At 41.0% G+C, this 20,400-nt stretch overlaps 3 protein-coding genes across 4 annotated transcripts in view; 1 reads left to right on the top strand and 2 right to left on the bottom strand.

The window, feature by feature from the left end:
- LOC118419276 (kelch-like protein 24) overlaps nucleotides 1-1,187 on the bottom strand; it is a 6,575-nt gene extending 5,388 nt beyond the window's left edge. Inside the window, exon 1 of the mRNA XM_035825623.1 lies at nucleotides 1,033-1,187. The gene's annotated coding sequence lies outside the window, so the exon portion shown is untranslated. The remainder of the gene's footprint in view (nucleotides 1-1,032) is intronic.
- A 2,436-nt stretch (nucleotides 1,188-3,623) lies between these two features.
- Nucleotides 3,624-8,638, bottom strand: LOC118419277 (alkaline phosphatase-like). 2 transcript variants are annotated; one of them, XM_035825625.1, is made up of 11 exons: nucleotides 8,342-8,638; nucleotides 8,109-8,212; nucleotides 7,608-7,864; nucleotides 6,990-7,164; nucleotides 6,498-6,673; nucleotides 6,085-6,283; nucleotides 5,756-5,896; nucleotides 5,409-5,491; nucleotides 5,115-5,223; nucleotides 4,728-4,853; nucleotides 3,624-4,574 (listed from the first exon to the last, which is right to left on the bottom strand). In XM_035825625.1, the coding sequence occupies exons 2-11, from the start codon at nucleotides 8,197-8,199 to the stop codon at nucleotides 4,288-4,290; spliced, it is 1,644 nt and encodes a 547-aa protein (XP_035681518.1). In that variant the 5' UTR covers nucleotides 8,200-8,212; nucleotides 8,342-8,638; the 3' UTR covers nucleotides 3,624-4,287. The 2 variants fall into 2 exon arrangements, with proteins under 2 accessions (XP_035681518.1, XP_035681517.1); XM_035825624.1 differs by having other exon boundaries at nucleotides 8,109-8,407.
- Nucleotides 8,639-9,267: 629 nt separating this feature from the next.
- On the top strand, nucleotides 9,268-20,308 carry LOC118419516. The gene is made up of 3 exons (XM_035825931.1): nucleotides 9,268-9,452; nucleotides 12,259-12,330; nucleotides 12,529-20,308. The coding sequence occupies exon 3, from the start codon at nucleotides 12,851-12,853 to the stop codon at nucleotides 18,182-18,184; it is 5,334 nt and encodes a 1,777-aa protein (XP_035681824.1). The 5' UTR covers nucleotides 9,268-9,452; nucleotides 12,259-12,330; nucleotides 12,529-12,850; the 3' UTR covers nucleotides 18,185-20,308.
- The last annotated feature ends 92 nt before the right edge of the window (nucleotides 20,309-20,400 follow it).

Here is a 20,400-nt window from a genome sequence, read left to right as displayed (position 1 = left end):
AACAATGAGTAGCAAACAATACATTTACTTGTAAACTACAATAATAACTGAAAACAGGACAGCATATGGCACAAAAACAACAACATGCAAATTTCAGCTCAGGGAGACAATTTGAAAACAAGACAATTGTAGGGTACAAAAACATTACATGCAAATTTCATTTTAGAGATAAACAATTGGAAACAGGACAACATAAGGCACAAAAACAATAACATGCAAGTTTCCATTGAAAACAGTTACGTTACAGCACTGGGTACAAAAACAACATGCAAATTTCAGTTCAGAGAGAGACATGAGAACATTCGGATAACAAAGGAACAACTTGTAGAGCACGTTACAAAAACAACAACCAGATTTTACTATTCTTAGCATAAGCAGGAACCAGTACACTGTGAGCTAAATCAGACTCGCCCATGAGGCATCGCCAAATAGTGTTGGCGTCTGGGACTAGGACTCATCAAATTATGAGATTTCATGAAGGACCTTGAACTCATTCGCAACATTGTAGACATGAATAACATATTTTCTGTCCTGGCAAGTTTTGAAGAGCTTCCATTTGAAGTACGTAAAATAGAGTATCGTTTCAGTTTACTTTCAATTCGATTTAGAGTCGTTTTCCCACGCATCTAATAAGATACTACTATCCTCTACCATGCTTCACATGTCGCTGTAAATTTATGTAACTGCCAACTAGACAGATAACATGTCAGGGGAGTTGGTCGGTCCAAAACTCAAGTTTGCAAACTGTAGTTTTGAGCAGGCCAACTCCCCTGGTTCGTTATCTGTCTATCTAAGTCAATTTATACTATTTCAAGCTACATAAGGAGCCTGGTACAGTGGCAGAGGATAGTAAGATATGGCACAACACACTCATCACAATCTATCAGAAACAGATGGCACTAGTCCGTCCGTCTAGAAAAGCTGGGTCCCTAACTCGACGGTAACGTTAATCGATTTCTTCCCGTGCTCTATTAATTCAAGGCTCATTAGTTTATCAAGGTAACGTTACAAGGGCAAGTAGGTTTTCCTTACCTAACCCTGTACTGCAGTAGTTCTTGCTTTGGTTCCGCTCTGACTTCCTAGGGATGTCGCTCTAAAGTAAACACCGACCGTTCCTAGATCTCCCTCCGACTGGAATGCGCATCCTCATCTAAAAAGCGCGGGAAACTCCCAAAAGGTCAAAGGTTGTCTTTGGGACATTGGAAAATATCATGGGTGGGGGTAGTAAATTGAAAATACAACAGAACTGACTTTTCCCCACAAATGTACAAAAAAAGTAAAATTAAGTTTACTTAAAACTAGAAGGTTGAATATGATTGAATTGAAGTTCGATTATTTCATACCATATAAATTCTGAGGTCGCCAGAAAAATGACCCCCTCCCCTGTTAATCATGGAACATACCATGGTTTGATGGGCGTGGTCAAAACCTTGATCTATCCCAGATTTCGATATACCGGTAGCTCCCTCTTGTTCGTTGCATGGTATGCAGGGAGCATTAGAAATCCATGATCATTGCGACCAGGTATCTAGAGCTATGGAAGATCGGTCGGAAGAAATGGAGGGAAAGATATCTGAGCAACAAGTTCATCAAGATGATGATGGTGATATTGCTTTATTGTCTGTGCAGAGGTATCAGCCTCATTACTCATAATTTGGGTACCTACTGGCTGGCAAGATACACCTGGTGATTATTATTATTATAACAGTAACGGTTCATATAATGATATCTAGAGTAGAAAGGCCGACATTTGCTTGAGAGCAAAAACAGCATATTTCAGCCATACGCCTTCCCATAACGTTACAACACTGAATTGTTCCAAATCACCCCTGCGCGAAAATGGAACATTGGAACATTTCAGGTCAAAACGGAGCTTGCCCGATATGCCCCGGGCCCATATGGAAGAATATACTCTTCCACAGGAGCTCCTATAATGGGTTTTGGAATCGCCAGATCCTCTTTTTTTGAAAGTGAAAAAAATCACATCAAAGAGTAATAACACAACTGTATATGCCTATGGCACCATACCAGTTTCAGTAGTGTAGTCCTCGCCTCCTGATCTGAACAGCTTCTGTGTTTGCGATTTAAACTTCCTGGTCACATGCAGAACTGCGAGGAGAAGCAAAAACAAAAGTCCTGCGAACAAAAACTTGCGTCGCTTCCGGGGTTGCCATCGTGCCATGATTTGAGGCCACGGTGCTGGTTTTGGGGCAACAAAATCATCAACAACATTTCTGGCTGGCGACCGAAGCGTTATTAGCGATATATTCACCTTGAGTATTCACCTTGAGAGACAGCCAGTAGGAGATACGGAGAACTTGACACGTCTCTATTAACGTTACATCGTGTAATAGACGAAAACAAGTACAAGTTATCAGTTACCGCCAAAACTTCAAACTCATCAGCCTAAACTCGGAACTCAGAACGTCATTCTTGTGGGCTGGACCATTTGGCAAAATAGGGGAGATGAAGTACCTATCAAGTTTTCATTAACGTTATGTTAGTAATAGGTCCCGTCATGACAACATATAACGTTACACCTCGGGGCGTATCTTACTGGGAATATTACAATGAACAATCAGACATTGGAAGCGGCAACGACTCGGCCAAGCCACTCATTTCAGAGTTTTGCAGCCTCGGAGTGATACATGAAAGCAAGTATTCGCAGACCAAATGAAGTTATGCGATCTTATTCATGTATAAGTCCGAGTGGACATCCTAAAATAGTGCCGACCCAGGAGAAAAACAATTGCCTGAACGTGATTTTAAAGCGATGTGAATCCGTTTTAACAGCCTATCAGATATAAAGTGTTATGATATGTGGTCTGTGGATTGGAACTGAAGTTCGAAGCTATCCGACACTTTTCGGGGCCCAAAATCAAATCTCCCCAAAATTGCTCAAATGGCCCGTTTCGGGCCCGAAATCACAAATTTCCTAAGGCGCGGACCTTCCGACACTTTTCGGGGCCCAAAAATCAAATCTCCCCAAAATTGCTCAAATGGCCCGTTTTGGGCCCGAAATCACAAATTTCCTAAGGCGCCGACCTTCCGACACTTTTCGGGGCCCAAAAATCAAATCTCCCCAAAATTGCTCAAATGGCCCGTTTTGGGCCCGAAATCACAAATTTCCGAAGGCGCCGACCTTCCGACACTTTTCGGGGCCCAAAAATCAAATCTCCCCAAAACCGCTCAAATGGCCCGTTTTGGGCCAAAAAATCACAAATTTCCTAAGGCGCGGACCTTCCGACACTTTTCGGGGCCCAAAAATCAAATCTCCCCAAAACCGCTCAAATGGCCCGTTTTGGGCCCGAAATCACAAATTTCCTAAGGCGCGGACCTTCCGACACTTTTCGGGGCCCAAAAATCAAATCTCCCCAAAACCGCTCAAATGGCCCGTTTTGGGCCCGAAATCACAAATTTGCTAAGGCGCAGACCTTCCGACACTTTTCAAAATGCACACTTGCCAGTTTTTTTTCCTAATCTTTCTTGCTTCATTCAATATACACAACTCATTCGTCTTCCAACCTGAACATTGTAACCCAGCTTTGGGATTTATTCTATTTTATTTTCAAAGACGTGGCCCGCTGTTGGATTGGGACTTGGAGCGGCAAGATATGATGATGATTTTCAAAGACCCACAACATTTAAGTGATGTACTACAAGGTTGAAACGAAACATTACGTTACTTGAGGCTAAAGTCTCTTCCTACGTTTTCTCAGTCAACCGGCAGATTATTAAAATTGTCATATTTGACACAAGATTTACCTACTTTACACAAGAAAAAAGGCTTCCACTACAGATTACAGGCACGCAGCATACAGGTACTGAGTTTAAGTACACAGCTCAGCCCTTGTCCCAATCAACCTTACTTATACATAAGTCATCTTCTAATGCCCATCAAATGACAACTTCATCTATAGCAGCAATTTCACATCTTACATAAATCGCATCCCATCATGATGTACTCCTCAGCTAGCCACCAGTAAAAATCCTTTTCATTAAATCAAAAATGGCAGCTCTTTTCAGAAGCACTTGTTTGCAGTGACCAAGGTCTTTTTGACCTCAACATTTCAAGGTTGTTAGATGCAACAGACTGTTTTACCTTTGACCAATAAGCTGTTCTCAGTACAAATTTGACACAATTTGAGTGTCAACTGGATATCATTACTTGAGCACAGTATCCAAACCTTCTATAGTTGCTGGGTTTCTTTCATCCTCATTGGAGAGTTAGAGAATTGCAGAGGGAACGAAAGAGACTCTGCAGCTATAATTGGTCTGGATACCAGGCTACATTATTGCAACAACCAAAATCAAGACAGCTATTGTTGTTTGGAAGTCCCATGACCTAACGGCCACACCACCTCTCGTTGCTCTTGGCTTTCTCAGACTGTGACAGTTTTCGCGGTACTCTCCGAGGCACGCTGCATACTTCATGACGTGTGCAATGTAGTTCTGTTCGCGAACACCATGGAACAGATGCGCCATGGGACCCCCAGCAAAGATGGGTACATCCTCTCCGCCATGTGTCTCATGAGCCAGAGGCACTGCACTCTGCTGTTTGTAGTCTTTTCTTCCTGAAAAAAATAACAGGCATGTTCACCCCCTGCTTATTTGGATTTAGTATGTCTTTCATATTACCTCCTCAAAAAGAACTGTTGAATAGCAAAATACATGTATTTCAAAGAAAGGCAATGAAAGGGGCCATACAAGTGAACATGTTGCCCAACCTGTGTTGACATTGGTGATGTCCTGCCGTGTGCCAGACAGACTGTAGCCTGGCCCATTGCCATACAGCAGACTCGTCATCGGCTTCCGGTCAAGAAGTTCAAAGCCAAAGTTGTAGTCAGTCTTTCCTATTGGACACAATTTGGGAGAATACAATATGTGACAAGTCTGTTATCCTTAATTGATCTAACTACCAGTGATGCAGTACATACCAAGGGCAAAATAACTAATCAAACTTCCAAGAAACAAAATGCAGTAACGTTATACATGTACTTTCAATAGAACCAATCTTTTTGCCAAAATGTGTACAAGTTAATACCTAGATTCTTGATACATGTACATTCAGCTGTATCTTTCTGTTAACTTTCTTATGCAAAATTGTTACCCACGAAATATGGGGTGCCCTCGACTTGGATACCCTCCAAAGTTGAAGGTGTGGGAATGGTCAGCTGTCACTATGACCAGACTGTCCTGCATGTCCAACATGTCTTTGGCAACCTGCAGAAGGAAGACACACAATCTGTTTTTCCTTTGATATTTTTTCTGTGTGTGAAACACAGTAGCACTGAGAAATTAGACAATGGTAATCTACACCAAAGGGGTTATACCAGTTGACCAATATTACCGGTATACACACTACATGTAAAGCAAAGCATAGAGTGCACAAGTGATGAATGTTATACCTGAATGGCATCATCAAATGCCACTGTGTCGTGCAATGCCCTGACAGCTTGGTTTGCATGGTGTCCATGGTCAATGCGCCCACCTGCAAACAGAAGTTGCCTGGGTGAAATCTTCAATGATGTCAAAGGGGCAAATCAGTAAAATGTTATGAAAATGAGGTTAACCACCCTGGTCTTTCGGACATCTCATTTCTTCTCATCAGATATATAAATGGTCTTCATTGTGTGACAGAATATAATAGGGCAAAACTGAATGTCTAACAGTATTTGTGTCTATTTCACCTTTTTTTAAACAACATACAGCTTGTTCTAAGAAATAACTTGATGTGATGTAGTCATTGTTGCACCTTCCACAAGCAGAAAGAAACCATTGCTGTTCTTCTGTAGGATTTGGATGGCTTTTTGGGTCATGTCGGACAGAGTTGGCTTGCCTGCACCATCAAGGTCACGGTCAACGGAAAACTTCATGTGGTGAGGCTCAAACAGTCCTGCAATGGTCAAAAATTTCAATTAGCACTGTCATTATTGTCATTCTTTTTATCAATAAACTGGTAGTAGGTACATGAATACTACAACAACAACAACAATGATAAAGAATGGACTTTTCCAAGTCAAAAGGTATTTGAGAATCAAAACACAATATAGTTTGCTTTCAAAGAGAATGGCCTGTACCTACCCAAAAGATAGTCTGTCCTGTTTGAATCAATGGCATTGAACTCATCCAGGTTCCAAACAAACCGGGCCGTCCCTGGTTTTGTGGTGATCCATTCTTCAACAAGGTTCCTGCCGTCTCGACGAGTTCCAAACTTGTTAGGATACTCCATGTCGGCAACGCTTCGAGGAAGGAAGTTTTGACGTCCACCTGCTAGAAGCACCTTAGAAATAACATGACATTATAAGGGATAACAATTGAATTTGGTATCTCTGATTCAAACAGCAATAATCAATTTCATTTGTTTACTTATTACATGTATTTATGCTACAGAATATCAGCAATTGCTGTACACAGTTGTACAGATGAAAGAAAGTATCAAGGGACAATAAGAAATTCAAAGTTATCTGTCTTTGTTTCAATAAAACATTGCTCACTTCTATGTCAGGTGCATTATCCACCAGCTGAGCTGCAATGTCCTTGCACCCCTTGTAGATGGCCTCCCAGGGCAGGTTAGCATCCGTGTCCCAGTATCTGCTGGCACTGTGGGCATAGGTGGAGGCTACTGTGGCATCTGTAAGGCTTGAGGTGGACACAACTCCGGTCGACTTGCCTGAAGAGAGGATTATGATGAGACTCAAATACAATGTCATGTATCTTACTTTATCAGTGGATAAGTCTTGATAATGATGTGCAACTATAATTTGATTCTGTGATGGAATGGTGATGAAATGAAAGTAAAATAATCAAGTATCATACAAATTCACACACCATTTCAAATACAATGGACCAAAACCATCAAGATAACAAAGATTGGGGATTTGAACATGTATATGTAATCTGCCAGCCAATCTGAGTCAAATCAACAAATTTATTCCATGAAGTCACATGACAAAAGGTGAACATGTACCAACAATGCTCCAACTCACCTGCCTGATTGGCCAACACCAGGATGGAGTTGACCTCGTTACCCTTCTGAGTTGCACAGACACCATGCTGTACCCGACCGTTGACCCCTATGGTCCCTCTCGCTGCCTTCACCCCTGACAGGAAAGCTGTGGCTGTCCCTGCAGAGTCTGGGACCTGGTAGTCCAGACTGTAGGTCTGGGTTGATACAGTAGACAATGGTCACCCATTGCAGCTTTAAAGTATTATAAGAATATTTTGACCTGTTTTGTCATCTGTTTATGGGTTAGTGTCAATCTTCACATAAAGCAAATGTGTCTGAGCCTACATATGGCTAGAACATTTTGGGCGACAGAAATTCTGGGTAATGTCAAAGGTGAAATCCCCATGAATGTAAACATTCTGCCATTTTACAGGCCCCATGACATTACGGACATTGTCACGTAAAACCTAACAATGGTCTGTTTACTTCTGCCTTCACCTTTGACATATTACCCAGGATTCCAGTCACTTACACATGCGTAGTGAACTCTGTGATAGAGCTTATTGGAAATAAACAAAGCTTTCCCAACTGCACTACTGGACATGTTTTGCATCTTTACATTGAACTACCCTAACAATCACAATGATAGCTGCATCACCTTGACCAAGCCCACATGTGGCAGTGAGTCCATAGCCAGCACAGTTTCCTCCCCTGGCTGGCCTTGTAACTGTCCCTTCAGAATCCTCCCTGTGGTCACAGTGGTTAAACCCATGCCATCCCCCACAAAGAGCACCACATTCTTGGCCATGTTCAAGTTCAACTTCTGGAGCTGAATGGCCCTGTCAAGGTCACGATGTGCCATGTCATTCCAGAATGCTGGATCTAGTTCCTGATGAGGTGTGCGTCCCTGGGCCTCTGGTTGAAATGACACGTACATGCCATACATCATTTTAGAAATATCACAGGTGTTTATATCACAGGTATCTAAGTATGTAGCAGATGCCTTTTGAAAAGTCCATAACACCCAAGCAAGATGCAGCAAATTAGGCAAACTTCGGGGGAATGCAGATTTTCAGAACATTCGCGTAACGCTACTATCCTTGTACTACAGTATCTGGATCATCTCCACATTCAAGTCGTCGCCAAAAATGTCACTAACCTGAGAATGTTGTTTGCCTTCCTGATAACGCTTGTTCCATTGTGGTGGGAAGAATAGTAGTCGCCACCAGGAGAAATCGATACAGCCCCATCTCGTCTGCACAGCTGCAATGTATGTGGTAAAACGATGCAGAAATATTCAGAGGTAACGTTATTCTGTAACATTACAATAGGACATAACCCACTCGAAAGGCCCTGTGACACATTCAGGACCTTCCCCCGACCGGTCCCCACCTGGATGTCGCCTGGAAGATTGTCTCACCCCTGCAAATCCTTTAGTTCCTATTTTCCTATGACCGTAGATCGCCTGCTGGCTTTTTGCACGCGAAGCCTGACTTGATTGGATTTTGCTATGCCCCATGCATGCCATGGCACATGCGTAGATCTGTATCGAGTCCCTACGACGATATCATAGTATATTTGGTTATTTCTATAACGCCAAGTTAACGTGTCTATCACATGTAGATAGCTGGCTTGATAATCTTAAGGAAAATAATCTAAAAATAATACTAGTAATCTCAAAGACGAATTGAGGGATTTCCATTTCAGCACCAAGGAAAGGGCGCAGTGCAGGAACCGCGGAAAGCGTCGCCTTGCGGATGTAAACTATAACACAGGTAACGCTAATGTTATCGACTCCCTAGAAATTTTCTCACGCTTTTCTTCAAAAGAGTTCATGCAACCCATAAGAATAACGTTAACAGTTAATAACGTTAACGTTACAAGTAATAAACAACGTTACACGAAGTTATTTATTCACAAGTTTAGATAAACACCTACATTGTACTCCTTCATCTTCTTCGTCGGCTCTTGACAAACATAAGGTTGTCGAGAAAGAACAATGCTTTACAGTCATTCACCAACGTGCAACCTGATGTAACTATTCGCATATCGTTTGAATAAAACAAAAACAACAGTTGTTTATTAACAAAAGCGCCACCTAGCCTGGCGTGTCATTTCCTTGGAAGAGCCTACTGTAAAAATAACCAAAAGAATGAAATTTTTTTGTTAGTCTCGAAAGATTAGCTAAAAAGTAGAATTATACTTAAAGGTACTTAAGTATATATTATTCGTGTTAGATACATCATCATTTTCCCATGTTCTTCTTCATGTCACTTATTTGTATTAAATAGTCACTTCCCTTCTAAAATAATGCACTCTTCCAGTCGCCATCTTGCCTTGGCGGGAAACTTTGTAGAACTCAGAATGTGCCGGTTCGGCGATCTGTTCTACTCTATATGGAAAAACTGTCGAATGTTGGGATAATTTATCGTTGTCAGCAACAGAAGACGTAGTCAGACTTGTTACAAGACTAGTTGTCATCACTGGCAGTCCGCGGAATCAGGTATTTTCTGTATTCTACTGTTTTGGGGAAACAAGCCTCTGACTGACTGAGCTCTGGCGTCATCAGTTTTCGAAACGAAAGTTTCAGCCTCTTTTTTTGGGCAAGGACCTTTAGGTTCCGGTTCGGAGTTTTTTTTAGGATTTGGGGCCGATATGATTGTCTCTGAGAAAAGCACTAACGCTTCTCAAAACACCGTTTTTCGGATAATTCAATGTTTCCGATGGAAAAGGGTGTGTTGTCGCTGACCGACAGACTCATTTGACATTTTCTGTAGAAATGTTATTTTTGGTAAAAACCATCAAAAATATATGCTTTTCATAAAAAAATTGCTAATTTGGGGCCATTTTTTACAGGCCGCTACACGGAAAAAATGAATTTTCCTGGGATAATGACTCATATGGCAATGAAGGTCAAGACTTCTTCTGTATACTGAGTAAAAAGGAAAAAAAGTTATCCGATACGTTTTCCGCAAGCTCCGATGGCGCTAAAACACCCAAAACGCACATAGAACGCATGATCTGGGTAATCAGGCGACGAAACGCTTTACCGCTATCGCGCGCACTAATACCAGGAAGTGTTCGCCGCACGATCAAATCTCCGACACCATAAAACGCTACGAACAACAAGCATTTGGAGAAGTATAAAAGATTATAGACTTTTAAAGCGATAGCCGAAAAATCTAGAGCTAAAACTATGGAGACAACCTCTGATTTGCGTCTTATTCTTAGGGACTATTTAGATATCTGGACACTTGAAATTCCGAACCGGAACCTTAAGAGGAATATTTATTTCTCATTATACATTTTTATTACTTAAAAAGTTCATATCTACAATATATCCAAATTTGGTTTGTCTGCGATGGTTACTTTTCCCACAGGAGCGGTTTAAAGTCAAGTCAAAAACACTGTGTTTTGAGGCTGTCAGGCCTAGATGCATATTGGAACTACGTCATAATGGAGAAACATTAAAAAACTTGCTTTTTTCTGACATCGCTTTTCTGAAAAAGGATAAAATGGGGTGCAAAGTCTGCCCATGAACTTGTCCGGGAAGGTATGTGCACTCTCCGTCGTTTCGGTGCTGCACATCGGCAGAAAACCGTCTTAAAAAGTTGGCATCGCTGACGTCACGGAGTGACGTCAGCGGTTGCTCAAGGAAAACAGCAGGGGGGCGCGTTTTAAGTTCGTCGCTTGTAGGTATAATGAAGAATGTGCCAGATTTTGACATGGAGCGGCAGGCCAGATCTCACACTTTCAGAATCAAACGCGTCCGACACCAAACTCTTAGCTACTTCGCCGTGAACGGCCCCTTAAGAAGCAAAATGCTCCTCAAATGTGTGCAAGAATGCATTCTTACACAGTGCAAAGCACAAACTGGATCTTATTGTCGGCGCTAGAAGCGGGCAGTTTGAATAAGCGCGGCAGAGATGTGTAGTACTTTTAGTAGGCTACTACTACATACCACCGAAAGAAAAAAACATCGCTGCGTTAAGGAGCTATGAACCGAAAGTCAGTAAACCCAGTTTCGCCTTAAGTTAGGGCTTAAAGCACCAAGATTTCAGCTTTAATACCCATTTAAGTCATACTAATGAACGGCATCGCGAACATATGCGATAGGTGAACGACAAAGGTCGGCCCCAATCAAATGACATAGAGAATGATATGATTTTTCAAAAATCTGCCCGCCAGAAACGATTAAAGTTGCCCGTAATAGTAGTTCTAAGGGGGGGGGGGTGTGAAAAGGGGGGAGGGGGGCGCCAATAGCCTGTACATGAATATGCTGACTTTTTAACTAGAAAAATGCAAAACGGTGGTTTTTTTTGCATAATATCACGACATCTGATGACAACATTAAAATTCGTCGAAATTACGTCATCTATGACGTCATATAAGGTACAAGCGGCGCCCTATTAAGGTTCCGGTTCGGAGTTTTTTTTAGGATTTGGGGCCGATATGACTGTCTCTGAGAAAAGCACTAACGCTTCTCAAAACACCGTTTTTCGGATAATTCAATGTTTCCGATGGAAAAGGGTGTGTTGTCGCTGACCGACAGACTCATTTGACATTTTCTGTAGAAATGTTATTTTTGGTAAAAACCATCAAAAATATATGCTTTTCATAAAAAAATTGCTAACTTGGGGCCATTTTTTACAGGCCACTACACGGAAAAAATGAATTTTCCTTGGATAATGACTCATATGGCAATGAAGGTCAAGACTTCTTCTGTATACTGAGTAAAAAGGAAAAAAAGTTATCCGATACGTTTTCCGCAAGCTCCGATGGCGCTAAAACACCCAAAACGCACATAGAACGCATGATCTGGGTAATCAGGCGACGAAACGCTTTACCGCTATTGCGCGCACTAATACCAGGAAGTGTTCGCCGCACGATCAAATCTCCGACACCATAAAACGCTACGAACAACAAGCATTTGGAGAAGTATAAAAGATTATAGACTTTTAAAGCGATAGCCGAAAAATCTAGAGCTAAAACTATGGAGACAACCTCTGATTTGCGTCTTATTCTTAGGGACTATTTAGATATCTGGACACTTGAAATTCCGAACCGGAACCTTAAATTAGGAAATTTGGTTCGGGCTTAGGTCAAATTATAGGTACTGTAGAGCTGGTAGAGCTAGTACCGTTGTATGTGTCTAAAGCACAGTAAATTCGAGTAGGATACGTTTATAATTTTTGAAAACACAGTCGAGCCATTTAAGATTTTAAACATAATGGAGGCCAGACACAAGCAAATTTCTCACTGAACAACTAAAACTGAACAGTTTCTTCAATTTTGACATTTTTTCTCAGTATGCAGAGAAGATGATGTCTGGTTGATGGGAGTACCTGCTTGACAAGAAGGGTGTACTGTTTCCTGCCCAGGTTTGTCACACTTGGATTAGCAGCTGAACTTTGAATGATTTAGATTGTTATGTATATGTATAACCTACATTCTTAACCACGTTTCATTCAAATATAGGCAAATCTTTGACAATATTTGATAGTTACACTGGTACAAACTCTCTATACTCATTCCTAACGTTGTCCCAATGATTCCTTGGTTGCCTGTTTTTGTTTCAGACTATTGTTTCTGTGCCAGTACAGTGGTGTGTACGTTTTCCAACTACGAAGGCAGCTGGAAGACAAAGTTACAGTCTTCGCTCACCTTGGCGTATCAAACCAAACTGTACAGCAATACAACTTTCATGGACATATGTAAATACATTGTATTAGAATATTGGTTTGACAACCAACTATAGAATCTCCAATAACTATATTTTGTGTTGGTTTGTAAAGAATGTGAGTAAGCTGTATGGGTATTTGTGGATAAGTTATTTGGTAGTAGCACCATCTTTTGATGGAAATAATGTGATATTGATAACCTTGGTAGGTTGAAATAAGCATGGCAGAGACACTGTTAGAAGGAGAATCTCAGAGTGAGAATGTGGCTGTAAGTGTGGGCCTGACACCTACAAAACAGCAGACACGTGACAATGCTGCTGACATTGGTAGCTCAGTGGTGTTACAACAAAGTCCGAAAGATGCCGAGGAAGTAGTTGACTTGTTATTAAGAGAACTGATTCCTGAGAAAGACTGGGATGCAGTAAGCAATGCAGATCCCAACCCCAGTGTTTTAGCTGGAGAAGAATTAGCAAAAGCTGACATATTGGAAAATGGCATTTCTAGCCATGATAGAAACCATGCAACAGCTGAAGGAACAGGCCCAGTGAAGCCCACCAGTGAGAAAGATGTCCTCTCAACTCAGCAATGCGAAGAAGGGAACAGTGATGTATCATCCATTCTCAAAGACTTAGATCAGTGTCTTGGAGATCCAAGTTCAGCAGGACCCTCAGTTGTAGGTACTTATGTCACAGAAGATGATGATGTGGACAGTGTCAGTGTGATGTCAAAAATTACAGCTTACCTGTCTGGGGATGATGGTCAGCACTTCTCTATCCATGAAGAGTTGCAACAGGACAAGGGCCCTATGGAGAGTCTTGATACTGATGGTGTTGAGAAGACCCCAAATGGTATCCATGAGGACTTTGATGGTACCAACATGCTTGTTGATGATGAACTAAGGGAAGCGGAAGATGCTCCAGAAGTGTGTGCTTCAGTGGATCAAGAGTGTGATGTTGTGACAAGATGTTGCAATGAAGCTAAAGGTACTCGTCAAGTGGCCGTTGTGAAGACAAAACAATGTTTAGGAGTAGAGGATACAGCTATTCAAACAACTGGCGATGCAGATGATATTGGAATTGGGTCAGAAGAAAATCACACAAAGTGTTCCTTGTCCAAAGATGACATCTCAAAGAACAGGCAGTCATCTCATATGGGGAAAGACCATGTCATGGCAGTGTCAAGCAAACCTAAAGACTGTAGCTATGTTAGTGATAATGTGATAATTGATCTGTGTGTAACGCCTGAAGAAGAAGTAGATTTAGTTGACCTGGATGCCAAAAATGTGTTGGAAAGTTCAGAAGATGACCCCATGGATACTGATCCACAGTTTAAAGTCATTGATGTTTGGCCAAATCCTGCAGATAGCTGTGGGACTCCTCCAAAGTCTTTAGCTAGTAGCCCAATTATAAGAAAGACATGTTCCTCTAATCTAGACATAAGTGAACTGTGTGACAACAGAAAGACGATACATACAAGCAATCAGTCAAGCGAATCAAAAAGATATGTAATTTCTGCTACTGCTGGTCTTTGTGCATCTGTAGAAGATAAGAATGAAAGAAGAAAGGTTGGAGCAATAGGAAGGAAAGCTGTCCCTACTGACAACGGAAATGTGAGTGGATCCTTGAACAGCTCTAAAGAAGTATCACTTAAAACTCCTCAAGCAGAACAGGCCTCTGATGTTACTGGCAAGCCTCAGGCATCTCAAGACAAGCAAAGAAATCAGATGTCTGTTGTATGCACATCTCGAAGCACCAAAGACTGTGGTTCTGAGAACAGTGACTGGAGTGTACAACAAAGCTCCAGTGCATTCCTCAGCAGCAAAGGTTCGAAAAATAAGACAAAGAATACCAGACCATCGAGCAGTGTAGATTATGATGCTGAGATCTTGCAGCAGAAAAAGAAAGCGAAAAGGAATCCCAGTCCAGAAATTACTGTCAAATCAGACTCAAAAAGAGAAAAAACAAAAATAAAGCCCATTGTCTGGGATCGCTCTCCAGTTCACAGCAGTAAAACCAAGAATGCGGTTGTACTTCCACCACAGAAAAAAGTTGTTTTAAATTCAGAAGGAAAACAGGGTTTTGTAGCCCCAACCGCCAAAAAAGAAATGGTACACAAGGCAAAAATGTCTGAGCCACAGAAAAAAACAGCAATTAAGAAGATTGTCTGGGATAGATCGCCTGCTCGGCAAAAGGACACCAGTAAAAAATCTCCTATGAAAGATGGAGATCTGGAAATCTGCATCTCAAACAAGGTTGAGGCCGCCAAGGAAGATGTCAGACTTGTCTATGATCCTCAAAAGCCATTATCACCAGATTCCAAGAATAAGCTGCTGGAGCATCTACTGATGGTGGAAGAGAGCCAAGAAGTGGAGGCAGAGGAGATGCAACCAAGTAATCTTAAAGTGACTGTTTCAAAGTTGGACACCAAGGTCACACTGTCAGACACAATGGCAGAATCTGATTCTCCTGTTCCATGTAAAAAGATTGCTTTAGATGGAGGAAAAGGCAGCAGTACAGTCAAATCTGTTGTAGTTAAGAGCAAAGAGAAGACAAAGTCTGTTGCAGCCAAAAGTTGCAGTACAACTGTGCAGAAGTCTTCTAAGAACAGGAAACATAAAACAACAGATCATGGCCAAGAAGAAAAGGAAAGACTGGTGGTGCTCAAAGGTCAGCCCAAATCTATAGTACATGCAACTGCTCTGGCACACAACAGCAAGGGAAAAACACAAAATGTTGTCAAAGATAAGGAAAAATCGACCAGTGTCAAAGAGGCACATTCTTCTGATGCCACTAAGAGGAAGACGAGGTCAAAACGAAGAAAGAAATCAAGTGATAGTAATGGTTCAAATGATGGACAGGGCAGCAGCAGGAAAAAAGTCAACGTATCAAATGACATTGAAGATGAGTTGTCAAGCCTCCTGGAAGTAGCTCCTATAGAGGTAAAGGTTCCCCGCCCAAAGCTGTCAGAGAAACTGCAGCAAGAAGAAAAGCCACCAACAAAACCAAAAGAAACATGTATTCTAAAGGACCCTGTTGATGCTGAAGGAGTCTCAGAGATGTTGGAGACAGGGCCAGGCACTGAAGTAAATGACTTGTCGGAAAAGTTGAGCAAGTCCAGGGCCAAAAGGCAGCAAGAGCAGAAGACTTCAGATGAAGTACAACAGGTACATTTTCTTGCCTCAGATACATGTAAAGAGGACTTGTCCCAACATGATATGGAAGACATCACTGATGAGCAGCCATTGGACGAAATGGAACAAGCAGAAGAAATTAGGATTACACGTCAAGTTGTGATAACAGATGATCATATCAGTAACATCGCAGCACCTGAGCCTTCAATCATGGAAGAGGGCTTGGATACTCTAGATCTGAATTTTGGCATAGATGGTACAGAACTACAGGTCACTTTGCCTGGGGAAAGTTCTGATCTGAAGACAACCTTCCAAAGTATGCTTGAAGCAGAGGACTTCTACAACAAGAATGCTGAAGCATTGCACTTAAGAAATCCCATGGAAGAAATCATTGCACAAGAACGACTTATGTATAATGACACAGAAACTAGTGCAAAATCAATATCAGCTGCACTGGAAGGTGAGGACCATGGTAGTGACAACATGTCTGGTTATGAGACTCTGGATGAGATTGTCGACTCAGATAATGAAGTTCCAGTCAGTGGTAGTGACTCACAGACCAGGCAGGCATCTAAGGTATCAAGCCCCTGCGTGAAAGCTTCATTCATCATATTACCATGTCAAAATCAGTCACCACCAGTATTGAAGACGACTGAGTCTTTAAGTTCAGATATTTCTGTGTTTGTGAATCACAGCAAACCAGACAGTCCTGAAGACAGGAAGGAGTGTGAGAGTGCTGTTGTGAAGGGAGCAGCTTTACCAAGTCTTACCTTTACTACAGATACTATTTGCAACAAAGCTGCAAAGGTTGGTTCAGAATTCACATTGCCCGAACATGCTGGAGTTGCCCAGGAGGAATCAGAAAGAGTGCCTTCAAGAATTGGTTTGCAGGTGATTGAGAGTAAGGATGCTAGTAAAGGAACAGATCCAAATGATCTGTCACTATCAGCTCCTAGCACTAATGTCCTGTGTGACAAGCCAGTAGAATCAGTCTGTGAGGACCAATCAAAGGATGACTTCAGCCATGAACTGAGACAACTATTAGAGAAAGCATTGGTTGAGGCACTCATCCACAGTGATAAAGAAAGTGCTGGGAGTAATGATGCTGCAGCATTGAAAGACTCTTCCACTAAAACAAGTCAAAACCAGATCCCTACTTTAGGAAAAGAAGAGGAACCAAGCATGGAGGATAGTGAACAAAAGAGTGGTGCTACCAGTGCAGCTGTAAGAGATCTAAGCCAAATGTCTTCATCTGGAGAGAAGGCTGCACCTTGTGAGCACAAATCTGAGAATACTGGTTCAGGGGTGAGCGTTTCCAATCATTCTGTTTTTGATGACAGTTGTAATGATGCAGTTAAGTGTGATGGCGTCGTCAAATTACCTCCAGTTGGTGATGATAAGACAGGTCAGGCAGATACATCTGTAGGCATCCAGGCTACCACAGAAATTAGTCCTGCAGTTGTCTTGGAAGTTTGCATTGGAGGACAGGGTCAAGACGCAATGTCTATCAAGCCAACAGAAGACAAAGATACTGAAATCTCCTCCATTGTAAAGAAAGAAAAGGAAGCACCTGAGGAGAAACCAGAGGAAGACCAAAACCCCTTAAAAGAGCCCCTTAAGAGTAGCATAGTCAAGTCTGATTTTCCAGCTGCAGACATTCGTGTTGTACAAGACAGCTGTAAGAAGGAGCCTCCAGCTGAAAATACCAGCTTTAAAATTGGTGGTCAAGTTGACAACAAGCCTAGCTGCAGCACAGATACTACGACAGTGTTCACCAGACTTGAGAACTCTCCTCAGAAGAAGTCTGAATCTGGAGTCTTTAATAGACTTGGTGGGTACAGCACCAAACTGAAGGGTAAGAAGTCACGCGCCGAGTGCTGCACCAAACCACGCTTCCACCCATACCAAGGAAAGACTCCTACAGAAAGCCAAGGGCAAGGAGAGGAGAATGATGTCCATCTGTGTAAGGAATCCGTAGAGGAGCTCAACCAGATGGTCGCTAAGGAAGACAAGGCGACAGGATCTCGGGGGCGTAAAAAGTTCAAGAAGCCACGACCACCACGGCGCGGTCGCAGCAAGCTGTACAGCAAGCTGCAGGACAGACTTCAGCAGGAGGGCCGGGATATCAGAGAGACTTACTACCTTGATGACTTCAGCGAGAATCCATATGATGAGGGCCGATTTACTCACAAAGGGTCAGATCCAGTGTACTATCTTGAAGAGATGCCTTGCGTTCGGAACGATGACCCATCTGATATGACATCAAAGACGTATCGCTTCAAGGCCACAATCAAGGTTAAGTTCCCAAAAAGGGACAAAGACTTCCACTGTTACCCAGCTACACAGCTGCCCAGGTTCAAGAACATCCCAGATCAATTCCCTCGGCATCAAATAAACAAAGAGAAAACGAACAATCGCCATTAAATACTCGGCTACAAACCAGGTCAAACAGGTCACTTATCTTCCTCCTTCTGTCAGGTTATGTATTATTTCATGTAGTGAAAGCCATGCTTGTTTCTTCCACCAGGGTATTGATGCAAGTATGAAGCATCTTAAGAGAAAACGTTTATACAAAAGATATAGAAGCATCCAACTTAAATTATACATTTTAGAACTGAAAAGATGACAATTTTTAGTCATTGGATGCCATTACAAAGAGCTAGTGATACTGTCGATAAACATGGGGAAAATCTTGTCAACCTGTTTCCCTGAAAATAGAAGCATTTCCATTTAGCATCTATTGAATGATATCATACTGTGTCAGATTAAAAAAAAAACGTTACTGTAGTTTTGACATCAAGTACTGACACCCCTTTACTCGTATCTTAGAAGGAATTAGAAATGAATGCATTGCCTCTGAAAGTAATTTTTTGTTTGTACTATATGATAGTGTTGAAACCTATATGATTGAATATGTTAAGTATTTGTTACACATTGTGAAATATTTGTATATCTGTAGTAGAAGTTACAGCAGTAACTAAACTGGCATCTTTCAAGTTGAAGACTTCTAGTGCAGAAAATTCACTTCCTTTTTAGAAGTGTTCTTTGAGAAGTCAAGAAAAGGACGTTTTCTCTTTTGTTATTATTTTGACGAATAGTTAAGATTAGTACAGAGAAGGGTACTCAGGCCTTTAAACACCTTTTACCTGCAATATTGCAAGCTGGCAAAATTTATCTACAATTCAGAAAATCTTTCTGTAACTATTGGTACTCAAGCCTCTAGTCCTTTCTACAATATAACTTATCAAACTTGCCTAACTTGTATAATTTATTTGAATGGTACCAAGATGATTTTTTTCCAGCCTGCAAGTTGTTTTTTCCAAGTTTGTATTTCGAGCCCTGGTATTTGTATTATAAGTTGTTCAGGTGTTCACCATATACATATAGTACACTTATGTTGCATTTGTTTGAACTACTTGCCAACAACCAATGCCACTGTTTACATTGATTGTTTTCTCCGTACAGTCTGATATCTTTGTCCTTAGCAGGGTACGGTAACAATGGTGCCAAGAAATGCTATGCAGATGGGTGTAAAAGTTGATTACTATGATCAGGAAATTTTTCATTCTAAAGTTAAAACTGGCAGATAACAATATATTGTGTTAGCTCACTAACGTACAATAAATGCAACTTAGTCCATAAATTTGTATGCATACAAACAACATTGTTCACTATAATCAACACCTTAAAGAGATACAACCTTGTAATTGTTGTACGATTTTGTCTCAGTTATTATTTTTCCCAGTGACATTTGATTTGGGATGTCATTATAGTAGGATGCAAGAGTTTTACCTTTTGAAAGAACCAAACCCCAAATCAATATAAACATAGACGCCTTACATTAAACTCAGTTGGTATAGCCATGTACTCAGTAGTGGATTCAAAGTCACTGAAAGGATTTTTAGATATTTGAGATTATTTTGAATAAAAGAATATTCAAGTTCTAAATGTATAAACAATTACAAAGTTTGGACAGGTTTGAATTTATCTTTAGTTTGGAAATAAATATAAACGATTTATTAAATGTTTAGATACGTGTTATGTTTCTGGCATGTTGGGAAATGGTAGAAAATATTATTGCAGACTGCAAAATATACCCATGCGGTAATGTGAAATTGACTATACATATACACTACTTCTTGAACTTGAATCATACTGTAACATTAGGATGAGGGGGAAAATGTAACAAAAATTATTATGTACCTCAAGATCCCTTCATAGCTCATAATGTTGTAACTAGTGTTAGCTTGTATGTTTTGTTGGTTGTGATGCAAAATGTATTGATTTAACATTATTTTTTTACTTAATTTCTAATGTGTCAGCTCTTTACCAAACAGGCCTTATACACTCCAGTCCATGGTCATGACTTCACACTACAGGAAAATGTAACAAATTGTGTATCAACATGACAGCTATCAAAATGTTACATTTGTGATACTGTGATCCAGTTTGAATAATGAAGAAAGAATGGATCATCTGTGAAGTATCTTTAATATCTTTGTTACCTTATGATAAGAAGTTTTCAAAATAAAGATTATCAAAATGAAATGCACAGAATCTTTGAGTACACATGTAGAAGATAACTTAGATAAGTATTCTTGGCCATGAATAAGTAGAACTACATGTAACCGATAATTTTA

The sequence above is a fragment of the Branchiostoma floridae genome, chromosome 7, assembly GCF_000003815.2.
Source record: "Branchiostoma floridae strain S238N-H82 chromosome 7, Bfl_VNyyK, whole genome shotgun sequence".
NCBI classification, from domain to species: domain Eukaryota; kingdom Metazoa; phylum Chordata; class Leptocardii; order Amphioxiformes; family Branchiostomatidae; genus Branchiostoma; species Branchiostoma floridae.
This window is presented reverse-complemented; position numbering and strand designations above follow the sequence as displayed.

Bases quoted from the DNA above. Each gene is read 5' to 3' on its own strand.
- LOC118419516 (XM_035825931.1), top strand. From the start codon at position 12,851: ATGGCAGAGACACTGTTAGAAGGAGAATCTCAGAGTGAGAATGTGGCT.
- LOC118419277 (XM_035825625.1), bottom strand. From the start codon at position 8,199: ATGGGGCTGTATCGATTTCTCCTGGTGGCGACTACTATTCTTCCCACC. The intron at 7,865-8,108 runs GTTAGTGACATT...CATTTCAACCAG, and splicing joins AAGGCAAACAACATTCTCAG to AGGCCCAGGGACGCACACCT. The intron at 5,224-5,408 runs GTATAACATTCA...TTCCTTCTGCAG, and splicing joins CATTTGATGATGCCATTCAG to GTTGCCAAAGACATGTTGGA.